We start from the raw sequence: 22300 nt of genomic DNA on the forward strand, positions 1-22300 counted from the left end.
GCGATGGCATTCATTAGCAACATGGAAGTTGTCTGAGGGAGAACTTCCACGTGGTCAGTGAGGATCGCAGGCACTTGCGAGGGGGAACACACTGTGTGCCAGGAGGCTGCTGCAAGCTCTAAATCAATGCCCCTTAAAGAATTCCCATTTTGTGTTTTTTATTGCATTCTCAGTCCCTCCTAGGGATAGGAGCTAAAAAAAAAAGCATTCTGCAAATGAAAATGCTAAGATGGATGCCTGCCTCCCCTCTGGCCCTTCATCCCTGCACTCGTAGCCTCACAAACATAGTCCTGCTTCAATAATATTAATGGACAAACAGTCTGTAAATCCCTCTGGTGTCCATTTTGCGCTGAGATGAAGCAGTACATTCATTGCAGAAGAAAAGTAAGGTCGGGTCTCAAAGCAGTCAGGGCCTGATTCACAAAAGTAAACCTACACATTTGTGTAAGTTTAAATTTTTTTCAGATTTCACAAAACTGCATCTTATTAGTAAGTTCACGATTGCAGAGACTCCACAGTCGTGGCAGAGAACTCTGCACATAAATAAGATAGGACCGGTCTATCTTTTTATATGCAGAGTTCTCCGCCCCGACTGCGGAGTCTCCGCACACGTAAACTTACTAATAAAATGCAGTTTTGGGAATACTGACAAAATGTAAACTTACACAAACGTGTAAATTTACCTATGCGAATCTCGCCGTGTGTCCAAAAACACGAACTGTTTTGCGGCCCACATTTTAGAACATTGAACCCATAGTGCACCAGCATACTGTTGGCTTGTCTTGATGCATTGGCTTACTCTAGGTGCCACATTCTTTCTTTGAATATACGTTACATTGTGGCATTATGGATTCCCTAAAAACGGAAACAAGTTTGGTAGGTACTTGGCTATTGAATGAGGCACATAGTTATCCCAAGACTTTACAATGATACAACGGCAAAGCTTGACGATGGGTTTTTAGAAGCCCTTTTGCCTTAAGGAGGTATTTAGCTGAAGGGACTGGCTTGTGCAATACCCCATCTTACTAATAATCTGTGTAGCCCTGCAGAAGGCAATCCCTTCACTTCCACATCTGTACAGGCCTATGTGATATCTACTGCTCTTTGGGTCCTCACTGCCTTTGCATGTTTGTAAATCTTTGTACCCCATCCTGCCAGTTCCTCTGGAGGCTCACACCTACCTGAGTTCCTCCATCCTTGCTACTGGGCGCCCTACAACCTCTGAATGCTGCAGGGTATATCTTATTCTTCATTCAACTGATATTATGTATAACAAGAAATGCAAAATGTTCTATGGCTAGAAGCCTCACAATATTTTTGCTGGCATCAGCATTACATGGACTACAAAGTGCTTATTACATACAGTTTCAATGTAGTGCTTTAAATATCTTTAAATATCTTTCGCCAAAAAGCTTTGTAGCTAAAACAGATGACATACAGCAGGTAAAAATGCATTATTAGCAAATGTATACATCACTCGTATCTGATAAAGAGTTTTGTGATTTTTAAATCCTTCATAATTGACATTAGAGTGGGCTATACTGCAAAGAGGAATCAATCACTACTGACAGTACAATGTGAGAACATTATCTTGATTCCCTCTGGTCAAAAGAACTGGAGCTCTCAGGTCTTGTGACAGTGTTTCAAGCCAAGCCATATACAACGAGCTCGGGCATTTATCTTTTCTTCCAACCGGCATGGTTCTAAAGTAAGGAAAAACAGACTTGTTATAAGTGAGACTAAAATGCAACATCAAACTCTGTGCTTGTTAATCGCTATTTATATCAGTTTATTCTTGCCCTTCCAAAGACCACAAACATGAGAACAGAGACTGAAACATTGTCAACAGTGTAGCTGCACACATGGGTCTACGAAATAAGTATTGTAAGTGTAATGTACATCTTGTCTTAAATCAACCTCCTTAATAACCTGTCCAACCACATCTGTTTGCCACAAAACAGTTTCCTTGCTTTGATAATTTATTATTGCTCTGGTTTATCTGAATGTTTTTTAATAAACCAATCATTGTGCCCTACAAGTTGATATTGATTAGTTTACCACCGTCCTTGCCAGTAGCATGCAATGCACATACATGCTCCCTTTGTAACACCATACAGAACATAGTGATAAATTGCTGTCATCACTATTTAAATTATTTCATAGTTGTAGAAGATGGTATGCATTGTGATGCTTTTGGATGGCATAACGGTTCTGAAATCTGACCACTAGTTCAAGAGAGGTCCTCAGAATCTGATGAACAATGGCATTTGATATGCTGGCATTGCAACCAGCCGTAATTCCCCAAAATCTAAATGATGTCCCTTACAGACAGACCTGAAGTCTGCAAAATGTACTTAGGACCATCTAAAATGGAAAGAGCAAAGTTTCCAAGTATGTCTTTGTGCACCAATTCTATTCCTGCTCTTCCAGTTATTAACACTCTAAAATAATGTTACAGGTCCTTAATGATCAACATAGATCCATGGACGTCATTCAGGGATCGCCAGGGGTCACAGTCTCGACCCCTGGCTTGCCCCTTTCTACCCCGGCACCACCCTTGCAACCCCTGGCCTCCAAAATCGCAATGCCGAGAAAGAAGGGAAACGGGTCGCTGGTAAGTCCCCTGTACTTACTGTTGTAAATTGAGTCTCGTCTATATGGGTATTGGAGTCGTGATCCCCAAGTAAGAGCTGGCGTATAGTGGCCTAACAGGCACCCCTCCAATGCGCACAGAACAGTGTCAACAAAGCAGGACATCGCTGCCTATCATGCTATGTTGAATGCAGCAATAAAGAAGTGACAGAAAAATTATTTTTATTGGGTCGACATTTGAGACTCCGGCTGATGGAGGTTACACAGCGGCAGCTCCTGTGTTATAGCGGTGGAGTGTCGCCCCGCCTGCTTCAAGCGCAGCAGGCACACACATTAATAAAGTGGTAATAAATACCATTTTATTATAATGTGTTGCAGGCTTGTGCTGTTACAGCGCGAGGGAAGGCCTGATTAGTGCAATTACACTATCGCTTCAGCCCCTGCCAGTGCACATGTCAGATTGGCCGGCTGTCTAGAGCCGGCCAATCTGTCAGGGGCACTTCAGAGCTAGCAATCCCAGGGCTGAGAAACAGCCATGGGATTGCAGCCCTAGCCTCAAAATGAGAGCTGTGTTAGCCTGCTCCAACCTGGTTGGTTTCGTGTTGAACAAGGGAGAAAGTCCTTCACTTTCCGCCCCGAATCACCACAGAGGAGAGAATCTGGATGAAGAGAGACTGTAACCAGAGCCTGCATGCCAGCAAGTGCAACATATATGGTGAGTTTTTGGGGCATCGCGCCTTACCATATTTTAATGTTGCTGGCCGCCACTGAGGCTACGGCTTCTGTGGGAATGCCATTATGTTACTGAGGGTTGGAATTTCAATAGCCAGTCATAGCCTGCGAAATCAAATTAAGTCATTTGCATAGGTTCATTTAAGTTGCCGCTACTATTTTAAGGTCAGATTTACATATTCATTTCTACAATGTGCAAGGGACTCTAAACAGGGAATGAAAGTTTAGTCAAGTAATAGACCTGACTTTTAATTTCTGTTTCTGTGTTGTGCAGGGTGTCGATATGTTATGCAATAGTTCTGGATTCATAATGTCAGGTAGTGTGAAAGCATGTCAGTGAGCGTAGGAAGAGTAAAGATCAGGGGTGCGGCCTAAAAGTCTACCTTGTATTTTCTAAGCTGATCAGTATAATAGCTCACTCACTGAACTCTTCCATTAGGAAGGAATACTCTGCAAAACAATTGCTAACTTATCTGCATAGACCACAGAGTAGCTAACATATTTTGCTTCCCATTGAACTTAAGATTTGCCCTTGAATGCATAAGAAATAAGTTACAGAGACAGATGCACTAACAACAGGCCTAGCATAAGTGACCAGACTAGAACCATAGGCATTACAAATCAATGAAAACGTTCTAGCAGGGCAATATTTGTATATTTAGGTTTTGAACCTAACTTGACCCGTTAGCTTGGTGTGGTGGCTCACCATGTCTCAGGCCTGACATTGCAAAATCTGTGTGTGCAGTTTACACTGCCATGTTGACCTGACAAAATAAACCACTTGCCAGGCCGAAATCTTTCCTTTTTATACATAAATGTCACCCCTAAGGTAGGCCCTGTGCAAACCAGAGGGCAGGGTGCAATGCATTTAAAATGCAGGACTTTTAAGTTTTATACGTCCTGGTAGTGAGAAAGCTCTAAAAGTCGTTTTTCACTACATCAAGGCCTACCTCTACCATTAGATAACATTGGGATTATCTTATTACATTTCAGTGTTCAGATAAGTGTAATGTCCAATTGGGAAGAGATAAGACCCCTATGTCTAGTGTCTCAGGAATCCTAATTTAAAATCCTAACTTTTGATGAAGTTGGATTTTAAATTACAATTCTGACAATGCCACTTTTAGAAAGTTGACATTTTCTTACTTTAGCCATTTGGTACCTGCTGCCTGTCTCTGACCACATGTCTGGGGTGGGAGACAGCTGGGCTTTGTGTATTCCCCTTAGACAGCCACACAGAATGGGAGCTTAGGTGTGACTTGATGGGGCATCCTGGGAAGATGAAAGTGAGGAGTTGGACCCAGCCTCACTTACACCTGATTAGGCTGTGTCCTATCTCCACACAAAGAGATGCATTCCCCCCTGTAGTCTGGAGCCAGGGCAGGACCTCTGTGCACTTCAAAAGCCTGTCTTTGAAGTCTCCCCCACTTCAAAGGCCAAACTGAGTATAAGTACTGTATCTCTGACACCACCACTTCAGTTCACTTCTGGATCTGTAAAGACTCTGCCAGAAAGAAAGCTGTGCTGCTGAAAGGTCTGCCACTCTGCTGGACTTCGGTTTTGCTGAATTCTTGCTTTGCCTTACTGACTTGCTGCCCTCTTGCGTAGGTGAGGGGACTGGACCTGCATCAATGGAGCTCAGAGTGACACCAAGGGCTAGCTGGCTGGCTTCCTGATCTGAAGTGTCGAGGACATAATAGACTTCCAACCAATCTGCTTCTGCATCTGGACTCTGCAATCTGTGAGTCTGCCCTACCACGTTGTGCCACCCCTGCCCTGGACCCTTGAAAGTGGGCCTAAGGTGTTTCTTTAGTGGAACCTGCACACCCTCTGCTGAGCGATGCATCCAAAGCAAAACTGACATCTCAACTGCGCGGCGCATCTTCGAGCAGAACCGATGCATTGCCAGTGTTCCGTCAACTGGACCTGTCACAAGACTTGCATCACCCCTACATCAAGAATCTGGGCCAACGCATCGCCTTCAGAACCAACACTGTGCAATGCTTTTCCTGGCGCAAGCTCCTCGCATCCCTGGTCAACGCCAGCTTCAACGAAGACGCAGAACCTCCGCATCACAGCTTCACCGCTCATCAGAACCGACGGATTGTCTGCACTGTGCCTCGCATCCTCGACACCAGCCTTCACATTGCAAGACCCATTGACAGGATTCTCGACATCAACGCATCAGGACCTCCCACCACAATCTTTTTGCATCTCAGAACTGGCACCTTGCCTCTGCTGTGTGACCCATCTTTGACACGGAGCCACGCATCGCTCCGCAACCCAGATTTAAGCCACTTCGGTTCAGCTGGCCTAACTGGCTCCCTGTAGACAGTCTGCGCTCCATCGCGGTCGGCCTAAAGTTTTGACTTTTTTCCGGTTTGGTGCGATCAGATAACCCCCAATAGCGCTTTGTGTTTTTTAACGCTATTTGTCACTTTAAACTATAATATTCAATATCTCAGGAACTACTGATTGGATTATTGTTGTTTTGGACTTGTTTTATTTATTAAATACCAATCAAATTTCCTAACCTGGTGTGGGATCTTTTTGTGTGGTATGTCCACTGTTTTACTGTTTGATGTGTTGCACAAATACTTTACACATTTCCTCCAAGTTAAGCCTGGCGCTCTGTGCCAAGCTACCAGGGGGTGAGCACAGGTTAATTTAGGGTGCACTTGGGCCTTACCCTGACTAGGATTGTGGTTACTGCTTGACCAGGGCTTATACCCCAGTCAACCAAGATCCCAATTTCTAACAGGTTCTCTGAATAAGTCAGCAATTCATCCTCCATATCTGACTACAGGTGATGCCTCCTCCTTTCTGGGGCAGATACCAGCCCTGGTTGTGAAGTAGTACTATAGGCATTGAGTACCCCTTCTCAGCTGTTCAGAACCTGAACAGCAAGTAGGTAGGCAGCTGCCATTTTACACAGAGATGGCAGCCAGGAGATGTAGATTTCCTTTCTGTCTTTGCAGAACCAGTTTGGTTTGGGTTCCTTCTCATGTGTCTTTCTCAGACAGCCTTTGTCTTGAGTGATCCTCTTTATAGCAGGGTTGTCTCCAGTTTGGAGCACCCACAACAGAGGCACAGAGGTGTATGTCTGCAACTTGACTATCAACAGACACACCTGACAGTGATCAGGAAAAGAGACAAAAGCTGCTTCTCTTCTAAAATACTCTTCACACCCCAACAACAGATACTACAGTTCCATCCTTTACACCTACCATCCACCAAATGGCAGTATCAGGAAGACTTCTCAGACAACTTCTGAACCAGAAAGGACCTACTCAAGGTTGTAAGGGAAAGGCCGTCTCCTCTTTCCCCATTCTGGATTCACTCCCTTCAGTCTCTAGAATTTCAGTATTATACTCCTACTATCTGGAAAAGCAACGGCACCACCATCTTGTGCACATGAATAGGCCAGAGGCTTTCAAAAGAAAACGTTACTTACCTTCAGCAGTGTTCTTTCTGGTGGATGCTCTATCAAACTGCAGATTCCTCACCTTTAGAAGATCCCCCAGGCGCCAGACTGGATCCAGAAATTTTCATATCAGTGCTCCTGTGAACCACAAGGGGGCACATGCAGCTCTACATTGTCTTCAACAGGCCCTAGAAGTGACGGAGTGGAGCCAAATATAAGCGACACTTCGGCGTGCCAATGCCATTTTCTTGCTTGCTTCTCTTTATGCGCCCTTGACCTCGGACACGTAGCCCAAAACAAGTGAAGGTACAAGTGTACAGATCTCTAATTTGGAACCTTTTTTTTTTTTAATCAAACTTCTTTTTATTGGCATTTTACAAAAACCGCAGTACATTACAACAAGGCTTAGGTCAAAAGAAACGTCTGAAGTAGTGCAATAATAAGAGTTCTCGGCTAAGGGGTAGTACCAGGCACATGTTCCTGCCGTCATCTCAATTTATATAATGCTTGAAATAAGAAGTACATTGTCTAGTAGAGCAGAGGCTCAGAACATGTCTATGGAGAAATGCAAAAGGAAATGCAGACTCAGCCCGTCTTTCTTTTGTGACGGGATGCCCTCTAAACCTTCCAACTGGGAAGGAGTTCCCTGCGGGAAAAGAAAAAGGATTCCCATAATGAAAACCTTGTGTGAAACAAATAACAATCAAATTCCTCACCCTCCCCCACCCACAAATTGATGGTGGCGGCATATATTGTTTAAGTGTGTGTTAAGTGCTATTCAGACACAGGGAGCTTAAAATTGAAAGAGGTGCATATCCCAAATGGAGGGAGGACAAACAGCCAGGGGTAAACCCTGTGTAAGAAAGGTAACTAACGGACCCCATTTATATTCAAAATTTTTGTAATCGTCTCGAAAGATGTCGAACATCCTTTCGGGGTGGAGCAGTTTCCATATTCGAGAATACCACAGGGAAATAGCCGGGGCCTCCTTCTTCTTTCAAGCTGCCGCTATAGCCACTTTTGCTGCCTCAATACACATCCACATAATGGCTTTGTCTGCTTTAGTTTGATGTTCAAGGGTCGAATCGCGAAGACCCAGAAGAGTTTCTGCTATAGTGGTCAGGATGGGATAGCCTAATATATCTTTAATGTGAGCCAGAATTTCCTCCTATTTGGAACCTATTAAGATGATAAAAAGGGACCACTCCAAGGAATGTGGCGATTGGAAGTCAGTTAGGAATCTGCAGTTAGATAGAGAAAAAGCATAATCAAAGGTAAGTAACAGCCCTCATCAGCCAGACTTGCTTGAATCCAGTGGCAAAGTGAGCAAGGGACCCATGTCTGGGCATACCCTTGCCAACTTAAAGCGAACAAAGCAAACACAAGGAGATGATGGATGGAGTGCTGAAACGTTTCAGACACTCACCCCCTGTCACAGATCTGGGTTGAATCCATCATCGTTCTCTAGCTCACTTCGCCACCCCAGTTCAGACACAGCTATATGCAAATCAGTCTTGACCCTGTGCCTCATGGGAACAGTCCAGCCCGAACTGTCAAGCCATGTCTTCCCTGGACCGGAAACAAGCATCCTAGGACCAGTTTCGGGCTAAAAGCCCTCATCAGCAAGGCTAGCTTGAATACAGTGGCAAACTGAGCAAGGGACCCATGTCTGGGCATACCCTGCCAACTTGGGGCGAACAAAGCAAACACAAGGAGATGATGGACGGAGCGCTGAAACTTTTCAGACACTCACCCCCAGTCACAGATCCATGTTGAATCCATCATCGTTCTTTAGATCACTTCGCCACCCCAGTTCAGACAAAGCTATATGCAAATCAGTCTTGACACTGTGCTTCATGGGAACAGTCCAGCCCGAACTGCCAAACCATGTCTTCCCTGGACTGGAAACCAGCATCCTGGGACTGGTTTCGGGCTAACAGCCCTCATCGGCCAGGCTAGGTTGAATCCAGTGGGAGAGTGAACAGGGACCCACGTCTGGGCATGCCCTGCCAACTTAGGGCAAACACAAGGAGATGATGGACGGAGCACTGAAACCTTTCCGACACTCACCCCCAGTGGTGGAGGGTGATGGATTGCTAAATGTGAAAAGGAGACATGACGTTTGGCAAAAAGGCCGCCCTGGTTCTCAATACTAGTTTGTCCAGAAAAAGGTGGTGCAGGGCAGCTGCGCAGAGAGAGCCTGGAGTTCACTCCTGCCCTGAGCTGAAGTGATCACGGTTTTGAGAGTCAGAAGAAGCAGAAAGCAGCTATGTACTGGCTCAAACAAGGTGAACGGCCGGACCAAATTAAGATCACACTGTGACATAAAAAACGGTTTGGGAGGGAACATGCGGGTCAAAGTTTCAACAAATCGCATCACAGAGCGTGACTTAAATAAGGACAGTTGGTACGGGTAACTGGAAAAAGCCAAAAGAGACAACAGATAACCTTTAGAAGTACCCACTGAAAGACCTGCTGAGCCAAAGACAAAACAAACAATAAAACATCTAAAAGTTTGGAGTGCAAAGGGTCAGTGGTGTGGACTCCTCAGCAGACCACAAACTTGTCCCAGCTCCCGGCATAGACTTGATAGATGGGCGCCAGTCAGCAAGGATGACATCCCGCAACCGCAGACGCAGCGGAGGCTCCTCCGCTATGGTGGAGGAGCATCGCCCCCTGCCAGCAGTTTCAAGAATTTGAAAAATAAAACGATAATAAAACAGGTTTAAAACCTGTTTTATTATCGTTTTATTTAGCTAGTGCCAAGGCTTGGGGGTGGGGCCAGGGCGGTGACAGGATGGAGGTTGAGTGTTTTCCACTACCTTCACTGCGCATGTAGGTTAGGCCGGCCGTTCTAGGCCGGCCAAACCCACATGCACAGTGAAGCTCTCTCCAACCCAGCTAAATTGCTGGTTTGGAGAGAGAGCAGCCACAGACTACCAGTCTGTGCTGGAGCACAAATCATCGGTGTTCAGGCCAATCCTGAAGCTGCTCTCGCATGAAAGCAGCTTCAGTATTGGCCGCAGGGCAGGCTAGGAACCTGTGCCTGCCTGCAGTGAAGAGGAGCAGAAAAGTATGACGCGATGCTGGATGGCAGTAGGTACGTTTTTTTTCTTCTGTTTGCATCTATCGTCCTGCATCCCCCCCACTCCGTCTATTTTCCACGATACGCACCGCTCCTGCTCAGATGGTACATCAAACGCAGTCATCTGCTGCCACTCAATCTCCATATATGGAGATGTAGATTGCACAGGTTCAGGTGCAGAACCCTGCCCTGCTGCTACAGATGAACATTGTCCCAAAGCAGTAGCCTGATCAGAGGATAGATAGTCATGTCCATACGTTCCAGATACCACACTCTTCTGGACCAATCCGGGGCCACTCAGATGACCTGGGCCCAGTCATTCCTGATCTTCTTCGGAACTTCAGCAAGAATGGCAGCAGTGGAAAAGCGTACAAGAGTCCTGTGCTCCAGTCTGAATACGTCTTCTATTGAGAGCATACATAGGAATTCCAACATGCAGAAGTTTTGACACTGCACATTTTAAGACGGGGCAAAACCATCCAGCCAGGGTTCTTCCCACTGTTGGATGATACCCTGTGCTACCTCAGGATGCAAGCGCCATTAGTGATCCGCCAGGTGTCGCCACCTGATCTCATTTGCCCTGGCATTTAAAGATACCGCCAGGTGGTTGACAATGAAGGAAATGACCTGACTCTACAGCCAAATCCAGAGGCGCAGTGCCCTTGCAACAGGACCCAGGATACCATTCCTCCATGCTTGTTGCAGTACGAAGTGCAGTGGTGTTGTCTATGAGAGCCTGCATCAGCTTTTCCCCGATGGAGAGCAGAAGGCCTTCAAGTCCAAGGAGATGGGCTGCGGCTCCAACAAATGTATGTGTAACAGAGCTTCCAACAGAAGCTAGAGCCCTCTGACCTCCACCTCTCCCTGATGGCCTCCCCAACACAGCAGTGACGCATTGCCAACTCTGGGTGCAGAGGGGTCTGCAGCTTATCAGGTTACAATCCAACAGCCACCATTTCAGATCTTTTGCAGTCCAATACCTGGGTGATATATACTAGATTGCCTTGGTGCTGGGCCCACTGAGACTTCATATCCCACTGTAGAGCCTGTATATACAAACTTGTGAAGTGGAAAAGCAGGATGCCTAAGTCAACAGACCAAGAAGCCTCAGAGCTTCTCTCACTGGTATCCAAGACCGAGGCCGAAACATCAGGCACATAGATGGAATGTCCTTGACTCATTGCAATGGAGGAAAGGATCTAAACTATGCTGTATCAAGGACAGTTTCTATAAAAGGAAGCTTCTGCGAAAGAGTCAGGTGTGACTTCTACTCATTAGTCAAGAATCTCTATGATGTCAGTAGGTTCGCCGTCATCTGGAGGTGCAAGCCCACATTCGACAACCAGTTGTTGAGGTAGGGAAAAACTGGTATCCCCAATCTCTGAAGATGGGTGGCAACCACAGCAGTCACTTTCGTGAACACCCAAGGGATGCAGTTAAGGCTGAAGGAGAGCATGGCAACCTGAAAATTCTCACGGCTGATCTTAATCCACAGGTAACATCTGTGGGACTGCAGGACAGGCAGATGAAAGAACGATTCCTGCAGGTCCAAGGCTACAATCCAGTCACCCAGACCAGGACAGACAGAACCTGGGCCAGTGTGAGCATTTTGAATTTGTCGTTCTAGAGGAAGGCATTCAGAGGGTGAAGATCTAAAAGAGCATGAAGACCACCATTCTTTTTCAGTTTGAGGAATTAGCGCATGTCAAAACCTGTCCCTGTCTCTGTGGCTGACTGTTGCCGAACACACCCACCTCAGTAGGATGTGAGCTTTCTGATCCACAGGAACGACGATAATGTTCCCACACTCCCTAGACCTCTCCACAGCAGAATGATTTAACCACACCCTAGCGGCAGAAAGATAAAGAGAGATGTGGGGACCCAAAACGGGGAACAAAAGGTTTCAGATCCCCCAGCTGGTTTCCGTCCAAGGGTGAGAAGGGAGGAGGAACTTATAAGAGAAGATAACAGGGTATCATTAAAAACTGACCTTCTTTCCTACTCCGTTCACTACTCTCACACTGATGTACAAAGGTGTATGTATGTACTTAGTTCTTGTCTTACCAGCTGGACATCTCATAGAACTGTAGAAGGAATGACTCAGCAGCCGTAGGGACAGAAATTCATCCAGAAAGGGGTTGACTGAATGAAGGACACTTAAACCTCTTCGAGGACTAGAAAAGTACTGGTACTGTAAACTGGGGAATAGACTGCCCTCATGAGTCAAGAAGAACACTAGAAACACTTGTCCCCTAAACAATAACGTCCTCAAACGAGGCACACAAGGCACAGAGAATAAAGGCACTCTCTAAAAGGATTTCTCACAATAAGGTCTTAATATGCAGACTCTGATGTGAAGGCGCTCACCGCGCTTGTCAATGGCTTAAGGAACTGCCAAAAATGTAAAAAAGAAACGAGTATTTCACATCACTCACAGCGCGTTTCTCCACTTTGTAAACACGCAAATATATCACAAAGGCAAACCAATTGTAGAGCGCCTAGCGCGCGTTGCATCAGCCCTTTCACTGAACAATACACCTCCAGCTTTTCGGGCACAAATAAACTAAGCAGAGCGCCAAAACATACTCCACTACTATCCGGGAGTCGGGGAGAAATAAACCAGAAACAAACAGCCTTGTCCTTCGTAACACGAGTACTACGGGAAGAGAAGGGGAGGGTTACCACCATAGGGGAGGCGGAATACAGTAGGGAACCAATCCAGGCAACAACGAGAAAAGCAAGCTTACCGCTCGGTAACAAGGAACACCATGAACGCGTTGCCAGTGGAGCAATCCTCTCGCTAACCACGCGAACACGCCCTGACTTCTCCTACCAAGGAACCACAATCACCAAACAATCAGGAGCACAGGGAAACAGGAACAGGGAAGCACTTGACCAGCAAGGAGACAGGATTCGGGAAACTGAAAGCCAAGCACTGGCTTCAGGTCGACGCCCATTATTTAAAGCAGGGAGCGTCTGCAAACTCCGCTTCCTAGTCCTCGAGCAGGGAGCGTCTAAAAATAACATGCCTTCTCAATTAACTTTATTGTTCCCACGAGGCCCATTTGGCAAGACAAGAGGCTCGATGTGTAACAGTTCTCCCTCCCAAAGGTCTATTTACCGGGCGGGGTTTTCTGGGATTGAGAGCATGAAATCTGCGTACCAGAACAGGAGCATGTACGTTTTCCGCGGGTTCCCAAGATCTATCTTCAGGAGGAAACCCTAACCAATCTATTAAATATTGTAGTTTACCCCTGTGTCTACGAGAATCAAGGATTCTTTTCACAACATATTCTAGATCTTCCCCTACTAAAACAGGAGGAGGGGGTACTTCAGGTTCTGGTGAGGACTGATAGGTTTTCAATAAAGACACATGGAAAACAGGGTGTATTTGCATTTCTGCAGGCAATTCCAACTTCAGGGACACAGGGGAGACTATCTTGAGGATCTTGTATGGTCCTATGAATCGAGGATGTTATTTACGTGGACCTTCCATTCGTAAATTCTTGGTAGACAACCATACCTTATCCCCAATTTTATACTCGGGTGCAGGACTTCGGTGTTTATCTGCTTGTTTTTTCATACTGTCTTGTGTCTTTTGTAACTCTTTGGAAGCTTCCTCCCACATCTGCACCAGTTGTTTATGATGTTGCTGGACGGCTGGTACCTGATCTAAATTACCTGGTACGGGGAGAGGAAGGAATCGGGGATGCTGAGCATGTGCCAAAAAGAAGGGAGATACTCCTGTAGCAGAATGAATAGCATTATTATATGCAAATTCGGCCAGAGGTAATGCCCGTACCCAATTGGAAGTAACAGTGGATAGCAAACATCTCAGAAATTGCTCCATGGTTTGATTGGTACGCTCAGTTTGCCCATCCGTCTGTGGATGATAAGCTGTGGACAACCTATGGTCTATTCCCAATGCGGCACATAGCCCCTGCCAAAATCTGGAAACAAACTGGGTACCTCTGTCTGTTATAATCACTGATGGTATTCCGTGTAATCTAATCACTTGCTCGATGAACACCTGAGCTAATTCCTTAGCATTAGGCAACTTTTTTAAAGGAATGAAATGTGACATCTTGGTAAATAAATCAACTACCACTAGAATGGTATTATATCCCTGCTCTAGGGGGAGATCTGTGACAAAGTCCATGCCCACAGTGTGCCAAGGAACAGAAGGAATGGAGATAGGACGTAATAATCCTGCAGGAGAAGTATGTTGTGACTTTTGTCTAGCACATACGCTACAACTAGAAACATATGAAAGAACATCTTTAGTTAGTCCTTTCCACCAAAACCATAGTTTGCACAACTGTACTGTCTTTTCTCCCCCCGGATGTGCGGTTAAAGAGGTATCATGACACCATTTCACGATCTGTTGTTGTAGTGGAACCAAAGGAACATAGATTTTACCATCATATAAATACAACCCATCTTTAATGGTACATAGAGCAGTTGTCACCCATTCAAGAGGAGATATGTCACCATAAGCTTTCATTAAGAGGGAGAGAAACGTTTCTGATGTTGGTCCCCTGGTATTACTCCCTATGATTTTATGACCCGGAATGAGGGGTGGCGGCTCTGAGGTGAGAGCTTTATGCTCTGCTCCCAATCTGGATAGAGCATCCGCTTTTCCCTGCTGGTTTCCAGGACGATAGGTAATGATGTAATCAAACTCACTAAAAAACAGTAACCATCGCATCTGCCTAGGTGTTAAGGCCTTAGCTGACTTAAAAAATTGTAAGTTGCGATGATCAGTATAGATGGTAATAGTATGAGGAGACCCCAATAAATAGTGTCTCCATTCTTGAAAAGCAAGTTTGATTGCCAACAACTCTCTTTCCCCAATGGTATAATTCTGTTCTGACGGCAATAGAGTCTTAGAGAAATAAGCAATAGGATGCAAACACCCTGTAATCGGATTGCGTTGTGACAACACCCCTCCTACCGCATATTGAGAAGCATCCGCTTCCACAAAATAAGGTTGAGTGTTGTCAGCGTGACGCACCACAGGAGCCGTGGTGAATTTGTCCTTCAACTGAGAGAAGGCTTTTTCTGCTTCTTCTGTCCAAACAAATGTCTTCCCTTTCCGTAAAAGCCTTGTTATTGGAGTGATCAAGTCAGAAAAGTGATGTATGAAGCGTCGGTAAAAATTAGCGAAACCTAAAAAGGATTGCACCTCTTTCACCGATTTTGGACTAGGCCATTTGACTAAGGCTTCTATTTTCTTAGGATCCATGAGTATACCTTCAGGTGAAATGACAAATCCTAAAAATTCCACCCACGGTGTATGAAAGAAACTTTTATCCAGTTTAGCAAACAAATGATGTTCTTTTAATCTGGTAAGGATCTTCTTGACATGATCTATGTGTTCTGCTTCGGTTTTGGAAAATATCAATATGTCATCAATGTATACTATCACAAAAATATCCAGATAGTCTCTTAATATATCATTGATGAAATATTGAAATGCCGCAGGGGCGTTACAAAGCCCAAAAGGCATTACACAGTATTCGAAAAGACCAAATTTTGTGCGAAAGGCGGTTTTCCACTCATCACCTTCCTTGACTCTTATTATATGGTATGCTCCTCTTAAATCTAACTTGGTGAAGATAGAGGAACCCCGCACTTGATCCAGTAAAACTGGTATTAAAGGCAAAGGATATTTGTTCTTAATAGTCGCCTTATTTAAAGCACGATAATCTAGGCAGGCTCTTAAACCCCCTTCACGTTTAGGAATGAAGAAGAGGGGAGAAGACACAGGGGACGTAGAATGTCGAATAAACCCTTTGTCCAACATGTCCTTGAGGTATTGTTGCAGATATGTCATTTCCGGCTCTGTCAAGGCATATACACGACTCACTGGCAATTCTGCCTCCGGAATTAAGTCTATTCTACAATCATAGCTCCTGTGAGGGGGTAAGACGGAAGCTCTTTCTTCATCAAATACCTCCTTAAACTCAGCATACATAGGAGGTAGGAGCCTCTCAGATTTCTCCATGGCACAACAAACCGGGGAATCCCATTCAGGAGCCTCCTTATAGCAATGCAAGAGACAATGAGCAGATTTTAACGTGACAGTACGCCCAATCCAGTCAATCAGTGGGTTATGTACCTGTAACCACGGTATTCCAAGAATAGCCCCAAAATTAGGGGTGTCAATAAGATCAAACACAATTTCCTCCGAATGTCCATTGCTGCATACCATTGTCAAGGCAGGGGTATGATAAGTTATTAAACCAGAAGATAACTCGGTACCATCCACAGCTCTAATGGGTTCTGGCTTTTCCTTTGGCAAAAAAGGAATGTTTAGGGATCGTGCCAATTGAATATCAAAAAAATTACTGGTCGCCCCGGAATCCAGCAAAATGGATATATTCTTGCGACATTGAAGAGATAAAATGAACACTACCGCGATGGTGAAATGCCGCGCCACTGGCGTGGACATACTAGCCACCTCTAAGGAGACCTTGTTCCCCAACTCACTTGAAGAAATGGTCTCTTCTTTCTTCAAGTTCTTTCGTTTCCCGCTACAAAGGAGGTCTCATGACTGGAAGCCACTGTCTTAGGAATGACCCCTAGTTTGGCAGGACAATTTCTAGCATAATGTCCACCCTTGCCGCAATACAGACAAAGATTCTGTTTTCTGCGTCTGTCTTTTTCTTCTCCCGTTAAAGGATTCCTTACTCCCCCAATCTGCATAGGCTCACTAGTGTCTCTCTGTTCCTTATTATCTCTCTTATCGCTTTTAACTATCATGAGCCGAGGGATGTTGCCCTTAGCCTTTTTTCCTTTTCTTTCCGTTAACCTATGACTAAGTTTTACTGCTAAGTCTATAAAAGCATGACAATCCTCAGGAGGGTCCACTATGTGAGATAACAAATCTTTCAACTCATCATTCAACCCTCTATAAAACAATGAAGTTCTTTTCTCCTCGGGCCATTGAGTCTCAACTATCAATCTATTGAACTCTGTCACATAATAAAGAATGTCTTTATTTCCGTGTTTTAAACTCAACAATTCACTGTCACTGGCTTGTATATAAGTGTGACGCGCAAACAAACTCTTCAATTTTTCTTTAAAAAGAACAAAGTTGTATAAGAGGGGATCATTGCTCTCCACTAATGGTACAGCCCAATTAGCCGCATTACCCCCTAGATATGAAATTATAAATGCCACTTTCGCAGCGTCATCAGGGAAAGCGGTCGCTTTGCACAAGAAATGTAATTGACATTGGTTGAGAAACACACTAAATTTAGTGCCATCTCCGTAAAATCGTTCAGGCACCGCCAATGGAACAGGAGTGGGAGTATGTACTGAGACCTGTACTGGCTGAGGGGAAGAGGGGTTAATGGTAACAGAGTCTCCTGACTGAGAAGGAACCATGAAACGGGCAGGTTGAATATAAGTACGTTTACTTTTTACAGAGACATTTTCTGCCAAACTTTCTCCAAGCTGCCGCTTTTCTAATTCTGTCTGTAGGTGATGGTTTTCTGCCCTAAGTCTCCCTACTTCTCTTTGTAAGTCTGAGAGAGCTGCTGCCAACTCTTCAACTGTGGGCCTAGAGAGGGAGCTATCCATTAAAGCCTCTGCTCCGTCTGGATTCATCGTCGCTCGGGTGGATCTAATTCGTGGGCTTGGCTTTCTGTTGCCGAACACACCCACCTCAGTAGGATGTGAGCTTTCTGATTCACAGGAACGACGATAATGTTCCCACACTCCCTAGACCTCTCCACAGCAGAATGATTTAACCACACCCTAGCGGCAGAAAGATAAAGAGAGATGTGGGGACCCAAAACGGGGAACAAAAGGTTTCAGATCCCCCAGCTGGTTTCCGTCCAAGAGTGAGAAGGGAGGAGGAACCTATAAGAGAAGATAACAGGGTATCATTAAAAACTGACCTTCTTTCCTACGCCGTTCACTACTCTCACACTGATGTACAAAGGTGTATGTATGTACTTAGTTCTTGTCTTACCAGCTGGACATCTCATAGAACTGTAGAAGGAATGACTCAGCAGCCGTAGGGACAGAAATTCATCCAGAAAGGGGTTGACTGAATGAAGGACACTTAAACCTCTTCGAGGACTAGAAAAGTACTGGTACTGTAAACTGGGGAATAGACTGCCCTCATGAGTCAAGAAGAACACTAGAAACACTTGTCCCCTAAACAATAACGTCCTCAAACGAGGCACACAAGGCACAGAGAATAAAGGCACTCTCTAAAAGGATTTCTCACAATAAGGTCTTAATATGCAGACTCTGATGTGAAGGCGCTCACCGCGCTTGTCAATGGCTTAAGGAACTGCCAAAAATGTAAAAAAGAAACTAGTATTTCACATCACTCACAGCGCGTTTCTCCACTTTGTAAACACGCAAATATATCACAAAGGCAAACCAATTGTAGAGCGACTAGCGCGCGTTGCATCAGCCCTTTCACTAAACAATACACCTCCAGCTTTTCGGGCACAAATAAACTAAGCAGAGTGCCAAAACATACTCCACTACTATCCGGGAGTCGGGGAGAAATAAACCAGAAACAAACAGCCTTGTCCTTCGTAACACGAGTACTACGGGAAGAGAAGGGGAGGGTTACCACCATAGGGGAGGCGGAATACAGTAGGGAACCAATCCAGGCAACAACGAGAAAAGCAAGCTTACCGCTCGGTAACAAGGAACACCATGAACGCGTTGCCAGCGGAGCAATCCTCTCGCTAACCACGCGAACACGCCCTGACTTCTCCTACCAAGGAACCACAATCACCAAACAATCAGGAGCACAGGGAAACAGGAACAGGGAAGCACTTGACCAGCAAGGAGACAGGATTCGGGAAACTGAAAGCCAAGCACTGGCTTCAGGTCGACGCCCATTATTTAAAGCAGGGAGTCCTCGAGCAGGGAGCATCTAAAAATAACATGCCTTCTCAATTAACTTTATTGTTCCCACGAGGCCCATTTGGCAAGACAAGAGGCTCGATGTGTAACACTGACACCCTCTCGATTGCCCCTTTGGACATTAGAGCTTGCACCTCTTGCAGTAAAATGCACAGGTGCTCCTATGAGTGCCACTGATGTGAGCAAAAGCTTTTGTGTTGGGGCCCTGCTGGACGATCTGTAGAATCCTGCCTCCCACAGTGTGCTTGTGTACTACTAAATGCAAACTAAAGTGAATTGGATGCTGATGTCGCAGGGAAGGGGGACTGGAAAGAACACGGACCATGATGGCCTGCACGTTGTCTATTAAATTGCCATCACTGCCCATGAAATGGCTGTGGTGACTGCAGTGAGGATGTGGGGGTCTGGCGCTGTCTATACGCCAAAGAATACCTGGAGTAGCCCATAAAGGACCAGAACTGATGAACGGCTGAAAGGCTTAAGGAGTGTGCACTGGCCAGGCTTTCCTTGAAGCGCTTCAGGGTAGAATCATCTTTTTCATTAAAAAGACAGGATCCATGCTCACCCAAGCAGTAAGTAGTGTCCAGCGCAGCCTGAATTATACAATTGGCCACATCCAGACCATCCTGAATGGTTTGAGCCAAAGAGGCCATGGACTCATCTGGCCCCATGTGCAAGTTCTTACTGGCTGTGTCCCACATGGCATGCATATTTCAGCCTAGTAGACAAGTGGCATTGGCTGACCTGAAGGCTAAACTGGTTGAAGGGAACATCTGTTTCCCAAACATATTCATCCTTTTTCACTCCCTGTCCACGGGGTTTGGGGAGGGTGGTCAGGGGTATAATTAGGATTCACTGTGCAAGAGAAACTTGGACCACCAAACTCTCAGGCGTAGGATGCTGCATAAGAAAATCATTGTTGATAGGTGTCGACCTAAGGCATCTAGCCACCTGTCTGTTCACTGGTGAGCATGAGCAAGGGTTTAACCAAGTGCTCAAAGGGTGTTGGTTAGGGATTCATTGAACGGTATTAAGGGCTCAGAAGGAGATGTCCCAGGCTGAAAACCTTCAGTAGGCACATTTGTTGTATCCCTAAAAGAAGGAACTTGTAAATCCAGAACCTCAGCAGCACACCTGATAACTATGGTAAAGGGAGCACTCTCTTCCATTGGCAGCCCAAGGAGGGAAATCAATGTCATATTAGGGGAAGTATCAAGTTTACTGGCCTCCTGTAAATCTATATACAGTGTCATTATCATCATGGGTTCCAGGAGCTCAACTAGCACTGAAAATGGATCTACGAGCAGTAACCCAACTGGAGGACTGTGTGGCTCTTTGGGGCCTGAAGCTGCACCGTAGTGAGCAAAAGAGTGCACAACAAATGGAGCATGGCTTCTCTGAAGAGTTTGATCTGATGTGGATTCGCCAATGGCCCAGGAATCTTGGGGTGCATCTGGATCAACTGTGAGATCAGCTCCTCCATTGGGGATCGGGAATGAGATTGAGTGTTACCTTGACGCATGCGTGATTTCTCTATAGAGAGTGGCGGGATGGGGTCCAGACCCACTTCGCCTTCTTTTTATTCTACTTCAAGTCAGACTTATCAGATGCTCTCAACTGCCAAGAGCACCTGTTGCAGGATTGGTCTTGAGAACGGGAATGAGTCTAAGTCCTCAACGTAGAGTCAGGGACGGCTCCTCCATTAGGGCGGAGGAGGGTCGCCCCACTGCTTTCTTGCAGTGCGAGAAGCAGAAACATAAAATGGTATTTGAAATACCATTTTATGTTTCTGCTTCTCGCACTGCAAGAAAGCAGAAGGGTATGCCTGGTTGGGGGCGGGCAGGTGGGCTGGTCGGGGAGGAGTGAGCAAAAGTGTAACCTAGTTGGGGCGGCGGGTGGGGGGTCCGGAAGGAGTGGCTTACCTCTGGGGCCGACCAAGTAGTCATGCGCACTCTCTGCCTTTTCTCTAGGTAGGCTGCATGCATACTGGGCACTGTCCACACCAATCACATCGCTGCCATTGCAGCCTTGTGACTGGCTTAGGGGAGGGAGGCTGCCTGTGGCTGCTTCCTGTTGGGAAAACTCGGGACCGGCCAGGAGGAGCTGAGGCAGCGCGGGACCCGGTAAGGTAAGTCTAGTTATTTACATTTTTATTATAAACTCCCCCCCCCCCCCCGCGAAACCCCCGCGCGACCCCTACCCGCGAGTCATGCCGGCCGCGACCAGACAACAGTATCTGTTGTATCATAATACTTGGAGTCTTGCATATATAACTGAAAAGCGAAAGTATAATAAATATGAGAACACACGGAAACATCACGTTGCATTCTGGAACTTGTAGCTTCATTTTATTAGAGTTTTGAGTTTAACTGTTCCTGCTGGCTAAACCGCTATGCCCAGGGATGGCTGAAGACGTCAAACATGCAAGCCACTTCCCTGGCATGCTAGAGAGACCAGCTGAGCTCCTCGCTGTGCCAAGGCCACCCCTGGTCTCAGGTGTTGGCTGTGTACCAGCTCAGCTTGGATGGCGCACGGCTGGAGGTGGTGATGATGAAGAGTCCGTCAGCAGTTCGCTGCCCCTTCACAAGGAGCCCATGAGCAGCTTTGGGGTGCCGTGTTCGGGAGTCCTAAAACACTAAAGATATTTTTCTCACATATTCTTGATGGAAACACTCTATCATGTCCCCTGCACGTTTTGTTTTTCCAGAGGCGAGCTGACAAGTTCAGACAGTCACAAGACATTACTGAGAGCAGAGATTGGGCACAATGGATGCAATCACAATGAGAAGCACCTCTCTTGGACCCTTCAAGCAGCAGCTAAATGCTGGCAGATTCAGAGCAGGAAAGTTAATAGAGCTGTAAAGTTATTAACACATGCATGGTTGTGTATCTTCTCACCTGAGGCACTCCAGAGACCAGTTTGAGCCTCTGAAGAGCAGCTTAATTTGCGTGCTAAATGAGTTAAGTGTGATGAGGCAGGGACATTGGGGCCTTAGTGACCCCTGATGAGAGACACTTGACAGGGCTGTGTCCTATGTTCGTAGTGTTTTGATGTGTGTGTGGACCAAAGTTATGCTCTTATCATGGTTTGTTCTCTGCACCTAGTCTCTTGAAGTTAAATAAGTGAGAAATAGGATGCTTACCTTGATACTTTGCTCTTCTATAGACAGATAATCCTATATGGATGAAGTGTGTCCTGTATGTTTTGTTGTCATGTATGACCAGCTCCAAGGGTGTATTTGGGCTTCACTTGAGGGTGCAAAAATAGAAAGAGTGACAGCTGCACACATTGTCATTCCTACCATTGACAGTCTGATTTGTTCTAGTTTCAGGTGGGTCTCCTCCTGAGACCTGTCTTGCTCGTCTCCTCCTAGTGATTGCCTTTGTTGGCTCTCCCCTAGTTGTGGGATCATATAGCAAAGGCCCCACCTCACTGCATTCTTGAATCCAGGTGGTCTTGGATCATTCTTGTTGCCGCAGACAAAGAGTTGCATGCAGAAGGAGGGTCCACTGATGTGGTACTTGCTAAAAAGAAGTAGATTTAGTAGGGTCACCAGCCTAGAGTGGTG

At 45.8% G+C, this 22300-nt stretch overlaps 1 protein-coding gene across 2 annotated transcripts in view; it reads right to left on the minus strand.

Annotated features, from left to right (window-relative positions):
- Positions 1–496: 496 nt before the first annotated feature.
- Positions 497–22300, minus strand: part of SLC12A3 (solute carrier family 12 member 3) — a 297158-nt gene continuing 275354 nt past the window's right edge. Inside the window, exon 26 of one of the 2 annotated variants that reach the window (XM_085637358.1) lies at positions 497–1703. In XM_085637358.1, the coding sequence (XP_085493484.1) occupies positions 1562–1703 (142 nt within the window). In that variant the 3' untranslated portion in view covers positions 497–1561. The remainder of the gene's footprint in view (positions 1704–22300) is intronic. The other variant, XM_085637357.1, reaches the window with a different exon arrangement.

The sequence above is a fragment of the Triturus cristatus genome, chromosome 12, assembly GCF_964204655.1.
Source record: "Triturus cristatus chromosome 12, aTriCri1.1, whole genome shotgun sequence".
Taxonomy (NCBI): domain Eukaryota; kingdom Metazoa; phylum Chordata; class Amphibia; order Caudata; family Salamandridae; genus Triturus; species Triturus cristatus.